The following is a 13583-nucleotide window of genomic DNA, read 5'->3' as shown; positions in this document are numbered from 1 at the left end:
AAACAAACAAAGTATATAAAAAGGGGAGCGGTAGACAAGATGGGGAGAGAAGGGGAAGCACATAAACACAACATTTGAGAGCAGGGACATCGGGAATGTGTGGGAGGGAGGGGGAGGCGGCGTGGGAAGGAGGGGGGAGGCGGCGTGGGAAGGGGGGGGGGGGGAGTGGGAGAAGTATAAACACAAGGACACCAAGGACTTCCAGGAAAGAGGTTGGTATTTCAAAAAAGTGGATTTGGGGTGAAATTAGCGGGGGTGGAAAAGATCAAGGTTTTGGATGGGGGAAGATAAGAGATGGTGGTGAACAGCTGTTTTAAAGACCTGGAGGGAGGAGTGGGATTGAAGAGAGTGAGGGACTTTGTTCCAGAGGCGGGAGAAAAGAGGAATGAAGGAGTGAAGGTGAGCAGAGAGTCTTGATTTTGGCAGTTTAACCATAAGAGGGTTGCAGGCAGGTCTTGTGCGACCTGTAGGAATATTTGGGGGACAGAGCCCAGAGAGAGCTGGAGGAGCAAGGCCGGAGAGGAGTCGGCAGCAGACAGAAAGACAACCAACCTGCCTGTTGTGAGTAAGTGAAAGGCCCTCGGAGGTAGCTTCATCACGGGAGATTACAATGATTCTGAACGCTTCGGTTTGAACAGCGTGAAGACGAGCTAGGTGTGAGGCAGGAGCACCAGCCCAGAGGGGAGAGCAGTATTCCATTGAGCTGCGGATGAAAGCCTTGTATGTGGAGAGGAGCTCAGGTGTGCCAAGGAAGGAGTTCGCACGACGGAGGATGCCCAGTCGGCGACTGGCTTTGTAGGCCAGATTTGAAATGTGGTTTTCCCAGGAAAGATCATGGCAGATAGTGAGACCCAAAAGCTTGAGTGACAGAACTTCTTGGAGAGGATTATTCAGAAAGTGGATGGGAGGGTTGTCCAGTCGGTCTTTTCGGAGAGACATCGTAAGAGTGTGAGATTTGCCAGGATTGAAAGACATGTTCCACTTGTTTGCCCAATCTGTGATTTTGTCTAGGTCTGCAGAGAGTGAGGAGGCTGCAGACTGCCGATCTGAGGGATGAGGAATGGAGCGGCAGAGAGTGGAGTCATCAGCAAAGAGATAGAGAAGATTTTCAAGAGAGTCGGAGAGATCATTGATGAAGACCAGAAAAAGCACAGGGCCCAGAAAACTGCCTTGGGGAACTCCAGCCTGAACAGGAAGAGGAGATGAGAGAAACCCATTCAGGGCCACACGTTGTCTACGACTAGAGAGGAAGTCCGCCAGCCATGCGTGGAGATTTCCATGGATACCAAAGGAGGAGGGTTTGGTGAGCAGAGCGGGGTGCTAGACCGTATCAAAGGCACACGATATGTCGAGGGAGACAGCTCTAATTTCCTGTTTGGCATTGAGGACCTCCTTCCATTGGTGAGACAGCAGAAGCAGCATGTCCAGAGTCGAGTGACCTGGTCTGAAACCAAATTGATGATCAGAGATCAAGCCATTGGAGAAGAGGAAAGATTTCATATCCGAAGCAATGATGGATTCCATGACTTTGCTGATAATTGGGAGAAGGCTCATTGGTCTGTAGTTGCTAGGATCTGTTTTTGCACATTTTTTGTGTAAGTGATGTTGGGTGATTTCCAAGCAGATGGCAGATGACCTTGAGCAAAAGAGAGGGTGAAGAGAACAAAGAGAGGGAGTGAAAGAGCGGAAGAACAGGATTTTAGGACCCGTGCGCTGATGCTGTCAGGTCCAGTTGCAGAATCAGAGTCGAGGGTTGACAGAAACTTTTCCACCTTGTCAGGAGGAAAGGACACAGAGTCCAGGAGCAGCTGGGTACGGTGGGTACAGAGAGCGATGGGTTTGGGACACAAGATTTAGAGGCAAACACAGAGTTGAGGCATTCAGCTTTTTCACGTGCGGAGTCAGCTTTGTAGCCGTTTGAGGTAAGGGAGGGGATGGAGGGGATGGAGGGGGAACAAACACCAGAAACACATTTGACCAGACGCCACCAGGATTTGGAAGAGGGAGACAGATAAGAGAGTTCGGTCTTGAGAACGGAGAGATATTGTTTCCTGGCTCTCCTGAGGGTGGACACACACTGGTTTCCGGCTTTGTGAAAGGAAATGAGATTTCCTTCCGTTGGATTTGCTTTCCAGGAGACGAAGGCAAGTTGTTTCTGGGCAACAGCCTCACCACAAGATTCCGTGTACCATGGACGGGAGGAAGGGTATGACAACTGAAGACGAGATGGGATAAATCTGTGCATGAGAGAGAGCAATTTACTTTGGAAGAATTCCCAGGATGAGTTGATGTCAGAGGTGGTAGAGATGGGAGACCAGTCCAGATGATTGATGGCTGCTTGAAGACCGTGCCAGTTGGCCTGAGTGAAATGCCAGACTCGTCGACGCTGAGCAGTCTCCCTGAGAATGGTCAGAGAGATGTCCACTTTAACAAGCACATGATCAGATGAGCTGATTGGAGCAGAAGAAGAGCATCATACATTTTCAGGGAAGTTAGTCATAACCAAGTCCAGAAGAGAAGATGCTCCGTTGACTGAGATCCGGGTCGGGAAATTGACAGATTGTGTCAGTCCCAGTGAGTCGCAGAAGTCCTTTGCTGAGGAGCCATAGCTGGTGAGAGGGGTACCCACACCCAGCCAACTGGCATGGTGACAACTGAAATCACCACATATGAGGAAGAGAGAGTTGGGATGAGTAGATAGAAGTTGGTCCATATCAGACAGCGAGATGTAGATGGAGTCATCACTGTTTGGTGGACGGTACAACACACATATGAACAAGAGGTGGGAGCGAAGGGGAATCTGTAGCCAGAGGTATTCCTGGGGGTGAGGTGGAGAGAGTGCAGTGCAGGGTGAGTGAGGAAGAGAGTTTTTGATAAAGATAGCAACCCCACCTCCAGGACGAGGCTCAGGTCTATCATACCGGAGGAGGGAGTAACCCGGGAGAGATACTAAGGAATCAGAGACATCATGAAGGAGGAAAGTTTCTGTTAAGCAGATCACGTCTGGTTTGTCAGAAGCAACCTGTATGGAGAGATCAGTTAAGTTTGAACGAAGGCCCCGGATGTTTGAGGTCCATACCGTTAATGAAGAGGAAGGGGGAGCATCGGATAGAGAACAGGGGGAGGAGGGGTAGGGTAAGATGTGGAAGAGGTAGGGAGAGCTGTTGAAGGTGTGTCAGAGATTTCAGAATAGCTCGGAGAAAGGGAAGGATGGGGCGGACAAAAGGTTTGATGGTGATTGGGTGAGGCACAATGAGGTGTTATTTGAGGAGGGGGAAGAGCGAGGCAGAAGGTTGGGGGAGATGGAGGTGAGAGTTGGAAGGGGGAAGAAGCGGGAAGGACACTTTGAGGAGGAGGGGTGAGAGGGGGGAAATGGAGAAGAAATGAGGGTGGGGAGATTTGGAGGGGAGGGGTGAAGGGGGAGTCTAGGAGGGGAGGGGCGAGGGGGAGTCCAGGAGGGGAGGGGTGTGGGGGGAGTTTCGGAGGGAAGGGGCAAGGGGGGAGATTTGAAAGGGATGGGTGATGGGGAGGTTTTGGAGGGGAGGGGTGATGGGGAAGATTTGAAAGGGATGGGTGATGGGGAGGATTTGGAGGGGAGGGGTGATGGGGAAGATTTGGAGGGGAGTGGTGATGGGGAAGATTTGGAGGGGCGGGGTGATGGGGAAGATTTGGAGGGGAGGAGCGAGATTAGATTTTAGAAAGTATACGATTAATGGGAACCGAACATTTATTGCAAAATGAGTTTCTTGTGACGTTCGAGTTAAAAATACGTTTAAGGATGCTGGAATGGGGGTGGAGTGCAGGTGAGTTTAGGGAAAGTATGAAAGAGGCACTGTAAGAGATGGAATTTTTTTTTGGGATGAATAGATTTGGTGAGCAAGTCGAAAGCAACCATTTAAAGAAGAAGAAGAAAAAGATGTTATAATATACTATAGAATACAGTACTTCAGGGGAAAGTTTAAACATTTTAAAGTTTAACAGTGAAGACTATCTGGGGAAATGGGGTGAAGCACGTGGTCGAAGAACAAACGAATAAGAACAACGAATAAACGAATAAGAACAACGAATAAGAACAGAGAAGGAAATGTTTTTTGGTTGTTTTTTTTTTTAATTGAGATTTTAAACAAGGAAGTAGGCTATGGGGTGAAAAGACTGGGAAAAACAGAGAACGAAAGTTATTGGAGCACATCCGACGGACCCGCTGAGAGAAAAACAAAGCCTCAAGGTACAAGGCCTCAAAAGACACGACACGAATTAACACGATTTTCCATACAGGTATGAAAGATTAACACCGATAATTTTCCTAAGGACCCACAGTCGGTACACACACCATAAAATAAATACAGTTTTGACGAAAATACAAATGGGAACAATTACCTAACTTCGATAGCGTGGAGAGCGTGGACAGCTGCGAAAAAAATGTAACCTCGCCGGCAAGACCGGAAGCGGAGGTCCCCGGCTCCTAAAGTCCTGCTCTGCCGCTCTATCTCACCCTCTCTCTGTTCTATTCACCCTCTCTTTTGCTCAAGGTCATCTGCATCAGCTTGGAAATCAGCCAACATCACCGCTTTACTCAAAAAAGGTGCAAAAACAGATCCTTGCAACTACAGACCAATCAGCCTTCTCCCAATTATCAGCAAAGTCATGGAATCGATCATTGCTTCGGATATCAAATCTTTCCTCCTCTCCAATGGCTTGACCTCTGATCATCAATTTGGATTCAGACTTGGTCACTCGACTTTGGACATGCTGCTTCTGCTGTCTCAACAATGGATGGATGTCCTCAATGCCAAACAGGAAATTAGAGCTGTCTCCCTTGACATATCACATGCCTTCGATACGGTCTGGCACCCCGCTCTGCTCACCAAACAATCCTCCTATGGTATCCATGGAAATCTCCACGCATGGCTTGCGGACTTCCTCTCTGGACGTAGTCAATGTGTGGCCCTGAATGGATTTCTCTCCTCTCCCCTTCCTGTTCAGGTTGGAGTTCCCCAAGGCAGTGTTCTGGGCCTTGCGCTTTTTCTGGTCTTCATCAATGATCTGTCCGTCTCTCTGGAAAATCCTATCTCTTTGCTGATGACTCCACTCTCTGCCGCTCCATTCCTCATCCCTCAGATCAGCAGTCTGCAGCCTCCTCACTCTCTGTAGACCTGGACAAAATCAGACTGATCAAACAAGTGGAACATGTCTTTCAATCCTGACAAATGTCACACTCTTACTATGTCTCTTCGAAAAGACTGACTGGACAACCCTCCCATCTACTTTCTGAACAATCCTCTCCAAGAAGTTCTGTCACTCAAGCTTTTGTGTCTCACTATCTGCCATGATCTTTCATGGGAAAACCACATTTCTAAGCTGACATCCAAAACCAGTGACCGACTGGGCATCCTCCGTCGTGCGAAGTCATTCCTTGGCACACCTGAGCTCCTCACCACATAAAAGGCTTTCATCCGCAGCTCAATGGAATACTGTTCTCCCCTCCGGGCTGGTCCTCCTGCCTCACCCCTAGCTCATCTTCACGCTGTTCAAACCAAAGCTTTCAGAATCATTGGAAACTCCCACGATGAAGCTAACTCCAAGAGCCTTTGACTCACTCACCGCAGGCAGGTAGGTGGTCTTTCTGTCTTCTACCGACTCCTGTCTGGCCTAGCTCCCCCAGCTCTATCTGTGCTGTCTGCCAAATATTCCTGCAGGTCGCACAAGATCTGCCAGCAACCCTCTTCTGGTGAAATTGCCAAAATCTAGGCTCTCTGCTCACCTTCACTCCTTCATTCCTCTTTTCTCCCGCCTCTGGAACAAACTCCCTCACTCTCTTCAATCCCAGTCCTCCCTCCAGGTCTTTAAAACAGCTGTTCACCACCATCTCTTATCTACCCCAATCCAAAACCTTGATCTCTTCTACCCCCGTTAATTCACCCCAGATCCACTTTTTTTGAAACACCGACTTCTTTCTTTCCTGAAAGTTCTAGCAGTGTCCTTGTGTTTTATACCTCTCCCATCCCCCTCCCCCAACCACCCGCCTTCCCATGCCTCCTCCCCCATGCCCCCCCCCCTCCCACAGATCTTCCGTTGTCCCTGTTCTCTGCTGTTGTACTTGTGTGCTTCCCTCTTAGGCCATAGGGCATGCAGTATATATGCGCTTAATTTTCAATTTTCGTGGAACAACGATGGGGGCAACTTAAAACTTTAATGGGTTTGAAGGAAATGTGTCACTGATTAAGAATATCCATGTCCCCACGCACAAGGGGTGCTCAGAAATTTATAACGAGCAGTTGATGAAAATGCATATTAACAAATGGTACATGAAGTGTATGATGGCTTCCTGGCTTTTTAATCAGATTGTGATTTTTAATCTTTAATTCAGTGAACATGTTATTATCTGTTGGGCTTCATAAATTAATTATCCCTGGTGTTGGGCTAGCGGCTAGGGTGCCGGCTTAGGATCCAAGGATCCTGGGTTCGAATCCCAGTCGATCGCTGAATTAACGCCAGGGGGGTTGACTCAGCCTGTCATCCTTCCGAGGTCGGCTAATTGAGTACCAGTTCACTGGTAATTCCCTATTTGTCGTTAAAGGCGGCAAAAAGGGTTGGCGTCAGGAAGGGCATCCGGCCGTAAAACATTGCTTCAAATAGGGGACCGAAAAACAACAACAACCACGGTTCCCGAAAAAGGCCAACCCCCGCTTTGCGGGGAAAAATGGCCTCTAAAGGTGGTTTTTTTTTTTCTTCATAAATTAATAACGTGCATTAATAACGTGCCACCTACTTTGAGTGGATGTTAAGAAAGAAATTGTAAATTACGCTTTTACACGCTTGTACACGCTTTTGGCTTGGCTGTCCTTCGTGTAAGTCACTTGGTTGGTTATCCAGTACGTTCATGTCTGTTCCTGTATTTGCATTGATGAAATGATAGAAGATGCAAAGACAACCAAAGAGAATGCAATTAGATTGCTTATTTATTTAAAATGTAACATTACAATATTAGATGAAAGATATTGTGTAGTAAAATTTTATCTCCAAACACCTCTTTTGTAGAATATAGTATAAATGCCTTTTATTAGACAGGCATTTAGAAAGTCAACATTTTCCATCACTTTCTGGAAAACTGGATGAAATTAGATGAACTGGACTTTGTGTTGTGTAATATCTCCCAATAAATCTTTTCATTCTCTCCTTTGCTTACAATACAAGCCAGCATGCTATAGGAGGGGTGGACACAAGTAATTTTTGCGCATTTGTGAGAGAGGGACCAGCGATGCCGGTTAAAATAACAGTATTTCCATGTTTGTTTACGTAGGATTTCTTTGTAACCAAGCGAATATTTCCTCACTTTTTTCCGTGAAATTTATACTTACAATATCATAAAAGTATCTATAGCCTCACTATAGAGGCTACAAAGAGATATGAGGTGAATTTGAAGGAAACACACATGGACGGCTGTTGTATGCACCTGCTTCACTGATCCCCAGTTAACAGATTTGCAAAAGTTCCTGTAGTCTATGTCCGCCCCCTCCAATAATGGCTTTAAGTTTAATATCAAATCATTGACATTTATAATTCCCTGAATAACCATTATTCCAAAATTACAGTAAAATTGTACTACTACAGCAAGTTGAACATGATACAAAGTCACTAAGTTAGTCTTCCACCAAATCATCATCATCATCATCATCATTCACATGTCCAATCTAACGTTACATAAGTAAATTTTAAAGTCATTCTCAATGCATGGTGCATGAGTTTACACATACCTTGTCCTTGAGAAGTAGATTTCTTTGCAAATGACTTCTCTTTTCTTCTGATTTTACTGTTGTCACAGAAGCGCTTGTAGCAATTGTAGTGGTAGCCAATGTTACTCGACGGCGAGGGCTGAGCCGCAATGCATGTAGCAGTATCGTGAAAATCAATACGAAGCTTTGTTGCAATCTCGGTAACTATATCACTCTCTTTGCAGTCGTAATTCACCCATTTGCGAGCGAAATCGACAAACCGTTTCCACGATTCATTATTGAACACCATGAAGTTACTTTTTGTTGTAGAATCTACATGCATGACGCAAAAATTTGAAGAAAATGTACGATCCGCCGTAGAACTGCATTCCGTGGGCGCCGCCATCTTTGGTTCGCAGTGCAATGGCACGGCGACCGTGATTGGATTATTCTGGGAAACTACGTCATCAATTTCACTGAGCGTCAAATACGGTAACGCTGATTGGCCTATTTCATCACGTGCATCGACTGGTCAGCAAAATTTAATGTGACATTATTTACCGAAATTATTCGATTTTTACGCTTTTATGAGCAATTTTGAGGATTGGGGACGCACCTTTTCTGAATGCTTATCATATTTTTGGAATTATTGATCAAGAATAAAGTTGCCCCCAGTAATGTTGCACGAAACAGAGAGTTAGATACGGACGTATTGTGGTCTATCTCTCTCCCCATCTTGTCTCCCACTCCCTTTAGTGTATGTTTTGTGTCGGGTTTTTTTTGGGGGGGGGGGGGGGGTGGGGGTGAATTGATGTTAGCTCTTACACGAGCCTCGATCTTGTATACAAAAAAACAATTAAAAAACAAGGTACCCTCAAATGAGACAAACTTGTCATTTTGGATCAACATCTAGAGGTACTCTCAAATGGGACGAACTTGTCATTTTGGATCAATATTTAGAGGTACTCTCAAATGGGACGAACTTGTCATTTTGGATCAATATTTAGAGGTACTCTCAAATGGTACGAACTTGTCCTTTTGGATCAATATCTAGAGGAACCCTCAAATGGGATGAACTTGTTATTTTGGATCAATATTTAGAGAAACCTTCAAAAGGCACGAACATGTCATTTTGGATCAATATCTAGAGATACTCTCAAATGGGACGAACTTGTCATTTTGGATCAATATGTAGATTCTAGAGGACCCCTCACATGGGACGAACTTGTCATTTTGGATCAATATCTAGATTCTAGAGGAACCCTCAAATGGGACGAACTAGTTATTTTGGATCAATATGTAGAGGTACTCTCACATGGGATGAACTTGTCATTTTGGATCAATATCTAGATTCTAGAGGAACCCTCAAATGGGACGAACTTGTTATTTTGGATCAATATGTAGAGGTACTCTCAACTGGGACGAACTTGTCATTTTGGATCAATATTTAGATTCTAGAGGACCCCTCACATGGGACGAACTTGTCATTTTGGATCAATATGTAGATTCTAGAGGACCCCTCACATGGGACGAACTTGTCATTTTGGATCAATATCTAGATTCTAGAGGAACCCTCAAATGGGACGAACTAGTTATTTTGGATCAATATTTAGAGGTACTCGCAAATGGTATGAACTTGTCCTTTTGGATCAATATTTAGAGGTACCCTCAAATGGGACAAACTTGTTATTTGGGATCAATATCTAGAGGTACCCTCAAATGGGACAAACTTGTTATTTTGGATCAATATCTAGATTCTAGAGGACCCCCTCACATGGGACGAACTTGTCATTTTGGATCAATATCTAGAGGTACCCTCAAATGGGACAAACTTGTCATTTTGGATCAATATCTAGAGGTACCCTCAAATGGGACAAACTTGTTATTTTGGATCAATATTTAGAGGTACCCTCAAATGGGACAAACTTGTTATTTGGGATCAATATCTAGAGGTACCCTCAAATGGGACAAACTTGTTATTTTGGATCAATATCTAGATTCGAGAGGAACCTTCAAAAGGCACGAACATGTCATTTTGGATCAATATCTAGATTCCAGAGGAACCCTCAAATTGGATGAACTTGTTATTTTAGATCAATATTTAGAGGAACCTTCAAAAGGCACGAACTTGTCATTTTGGATCACTGTTTACAGGAACCCTCAAAACGCGACCGTGGTCGATTCGCGTCACACTCAATTTCCATGTTTCATACTTTGGTAGTTTGTGGGATCATTATCTCAATAATACATACAAATGAGGTACCAAATGGAAGCTTAGCTTCTGCTGGTTCTTATGAAATCAATATCTTGATTATAATCAACGTTCAAAAACAGAAGAGTTGGCTCACACCATCGAGTTTGTCTCTGAATTTGGCGATCATACAGAGTTTTATCTCGAATGCACATGCGCACAGAGAAGTAAAGCAATTGCATCAGTGTGTCTGCCTGTCTAGTAGTGAAACAAAATTGAAAATCATTCCAAACAGGAAACGTACTGTTTTTACAGACGTCAAAAGACAAACAACCAGCATAAATGACTAATTTAATGTTAAATAAGGTGGTCTAAAAGACGGTGCCTCAACGGTGGTAAACCTCTGAATATTTTGTTTTTCTGCAGCATTTAAAACTTTTATTTTATTTCAATTGAATTATATACTTGAACACTGCAGAACACAAATGACCTTATCACATCCAAAAACCTTCAGTTTTGTGGTGCAGTACTTGGGCAAAATTTTATGCTGTCTCGACCAATCAAATTTGCCATGCACTCTGAGGGTGGGATTGACAAGGTTCAGCTCTGTACTGATCCGTCAGATTCACATGGTTGCCATCGCGCCTGTTATTCAAAGTTCACGAAGAAAGCCAATAATACACATTTGGCTCGAACACGCAAAGCAAGAGATGAAAAGTCCTTTCCCATGCCCTTTTCTCAAGACTGTGTGGTATAAGGTGTTCTATGAATTCCCTAATTTCCAAGAAGTTAGTGGGACTTTCAAAAGAGAGAAAATGATTACAAATAGTGGAAATACATGTCCTTTGTGTCTATATTGAAAAATACCAAAATATATCTTACCTTATAACTGTCAGCCACACTGAAAACTGTGATTACACGGTTTGCATCCCCCACAAGCAGGAAATTCCCATTCGGAGAGAACTGCAGGTCAGTAACCAAGCCGTTCACTGGCAGGACCTGTTGGCTGTCTCGCAATGAGTTCCCTTCGATGGAATACAGATGCACGTTTTCATCCTGAAATGGACAAACATGTAGGTCACTATGGTCAAACAATTTAATCATTCATTTGGTCTAGATCCAGCTCGGAGGAGCTTATAACTATCAAAAATTTTTTTTTTATTATTTACTTAAATAAATCTCAGGCTCATGGAGGAGCTTATACATGAAGGACACAGAGATTATGAGACATCAGTTTTCACATTGGTTACAAGCACACGAGTAGACAATGAACAGACATATGCTATATGGGATTTAACCCTAGGTTACCACATCACGAGCTTGCTTGGGGTTCAAATGGGAATGCTTCTGGGACAACCGAAAATTGGCAAAGACCTGCACAATTATTCCTCATTTCAAGGATCCCCAAATGGCAGCTCTGGTATCATCTCCCATCTTGTACTACCAAGATGCCCACACCATCATTTTTGAGGAGCGCGATCGTGCTCGTGCCCCATTGCACTCTTCATTTTGAGTTTGGGTGCGAGATGGATCGCGCGCCTTGAATACTTGGTCAATGTCATGGAAATCTAGGCAGAATTCAGCCAAATTGCCCAAACTTCATGGAATCTACAAGTAAACTTCAACATACGTAGCAAATTGAAGGTGATGAACAACAGGTTGGTATGAATCAAAAGCAAGTCTTCATTTTTTAAATTTATTTATTAGACGTGATCGGAACTCAGAAGTGAAGTGATACTACGTGTAGAATCCTTCGGTGAGGGAAAGCTCATGACGTCACACATTCAATTGATTAGGTGATACCTTGCATATCATCAGCGACAGGTCTATCAGTCTGTCACTGTGTGTCAATCCTTGCAAGTAGAATGGAAGTGAAACATGAACAAGGAATAACAGGGAAACTCGACCCAGGAGGAGGCCATTTGGCCCATTATACCTGAGCCAAAACATTACGTTTTTATAATTGATGGTACTTTCCATGCAATACCTGTTTTGACGATATGAAGACGGGTTGTGGGTTTTCAAACAAAACGGGCCAAACCCATGAATGTTCAATCCATCATGGCACCTAAACCACGGCCAAGTCTCACCAAATTTGAGGCCCTCACCAGAATTCGGCCTCCGATAGGACCAGGCCACAGAAATACATGTGCAAGAACTTGAATTCACTGTCTCCAGGAGAACTCGGCTGCAGATTCATGTGCATTCACTTTTTCGCTCTGGAAATCTTTGAACGGTCTCATCTGAACTCTGGTAGTTAAGAAATATGATTCATATTATGTCCAATAATACAGTACAGTTGGCAACCTTAGTTGGCTGGAATGTAGCCCATGCCATCGGGTACGAGTTGAAGAAACAAAGATGGGAGAGAGGTCGTTGTCAAAGTTGGGTCAAAAGGATGATATTTTAGTATTGCTACGTTTGTGGGGGTAGGCAATACCTTAGTCCAGGTAGAATTGCATAGGTAATTGCTCTGGCTGTCGTGAAGAAGAAACCCCATGTATCATAAATAGGGATCCGGCAGACTGTATGTCGTGGAAGAGCATATCTTCGTTCCCATCACGAGGGGTGGGGTAATGTTAATTAGTATTTTCAGATTAATGGTAAATCCCCTGTATGCAATGGCCAATGTTATTTTTCCTCTGTTCCTTATGACACATGCAGCACAAACACCTAGCCAGGAAATCACGCATTTACCACACTAAATAAAAACCAACCAGAAGCAGGACATTGAGCATTACTGCTGATAACACCAAAATGGTGAGCACACAGGCACAGGAGGTCCGTGAGGCCACGCCCTGAAGAGCAGTGATTGGTCCGGAATTTGGTTCAAGTAAGGACTGCTAAGATGGCACTCGCTGATAGGAGCGGACATGGAGACGTCGTGAGATGACGTCAGAGCCTTGAGTATAAAGGAACGCTCTGCCCGACATTTCCTCTCTCTTCTTCTTCTTCCCTCGAGTCCTGGCTTTGACAACGAACGGTCGTGCCCTGACATCTCTCTCTTGGATCCGGACTTTGATAGAGAACGGTCAAGGCTCTGGACTTACTCGCATCTTCTGTCTTTGGTGTTGGTGAACGAGATCATGAGGATAAGCGTGGCTGGAGCGACCGAGCAGGCATGGCCTATTCGTGCACGGAGCCAGGAGTGAGCGGAACGCGTGGCGAGGCCTAGTTTCCGCCCACCTGCAGTCCAGCCTGCGGTTTCCCGCGCAAGGATGTAGAGGCCTGTGACAAACCGGGACGATTCCTGACGAGGTTCAAGAGCAGCTTGGAGCTCAGTGCCCACCAAAATAATGCATTTATTTTCGTTCTTTTTATGTTTCCCTTTGTCTGTATTTAGGATATTAGTCTTATCGCGCATTTTCTTGTTTGCTGGCATTTATTATCATTAAACCTGTTTATTTGTACATTTTAATTCTGTGTCGTTTGAGTTGATTGGTTATCCAGGTGCGAAGACGTCGGGTGTAAGACGTCCAGGTAAGTTCGTCATCCTCCTTTCTCTCGCGTGTAAAAAATACCTCGCCTTGGTGTTTTTGCCTCCACAGCTTTTGCCTCCTTTCTCTCGCGTGTAAAAAATACCGTCATTTTTGGGTTGAACGCCTTGGAGTAAAGCTCGTTTGGTCATCCGTGTCGCCCTGCGGTTCACTACAGGGTAATCACACGACATTATTTTCATG

At 44.7% G+C, this 13583-nt stretch overlaps 1 protein-coding gene across 1 annotated transcript in view; it reads right to left on the bottom strand.

Moving 5' to 3' along the window:
- The window catches only part of LOC137420542 (WD repeat-containing protein 1), a 185664-nt gene that overhangs the window by 24269 nt on the left and 147812 nt on the right, over nt 1-13583 (bottom strand). The window contains exon 13 of the mRNA XM_078772558.1: nt 10786-10959. Within this exon, the coding sequence (XP_078628684.1) occupies nt 10786-10959 (174 nt within the window). The remainder of the gene's footprint in view (nt 1-10785; nt 10960-13583) is intronic.

The sequence above is a fragment of the Myxine glutinosa genome, chromosome 2 (genome assembly GCF_964187855.1).
Source record: "Myxine glutinosa chromosome 2, kmMyxGlut1.1, whole genome shotgun sequence".
Lineage (NCBI taxonomy): Eukaryota > Metazoa > Chordata > Myxini > Myxiniformes > Myxinidae > Myxine > Myxine glutinosa.
The sequence above is the reverse complement of the archived record's forward strand: the minus strand, read 5'-3'. Positions and strand labels throughout refer to the sequence as shown.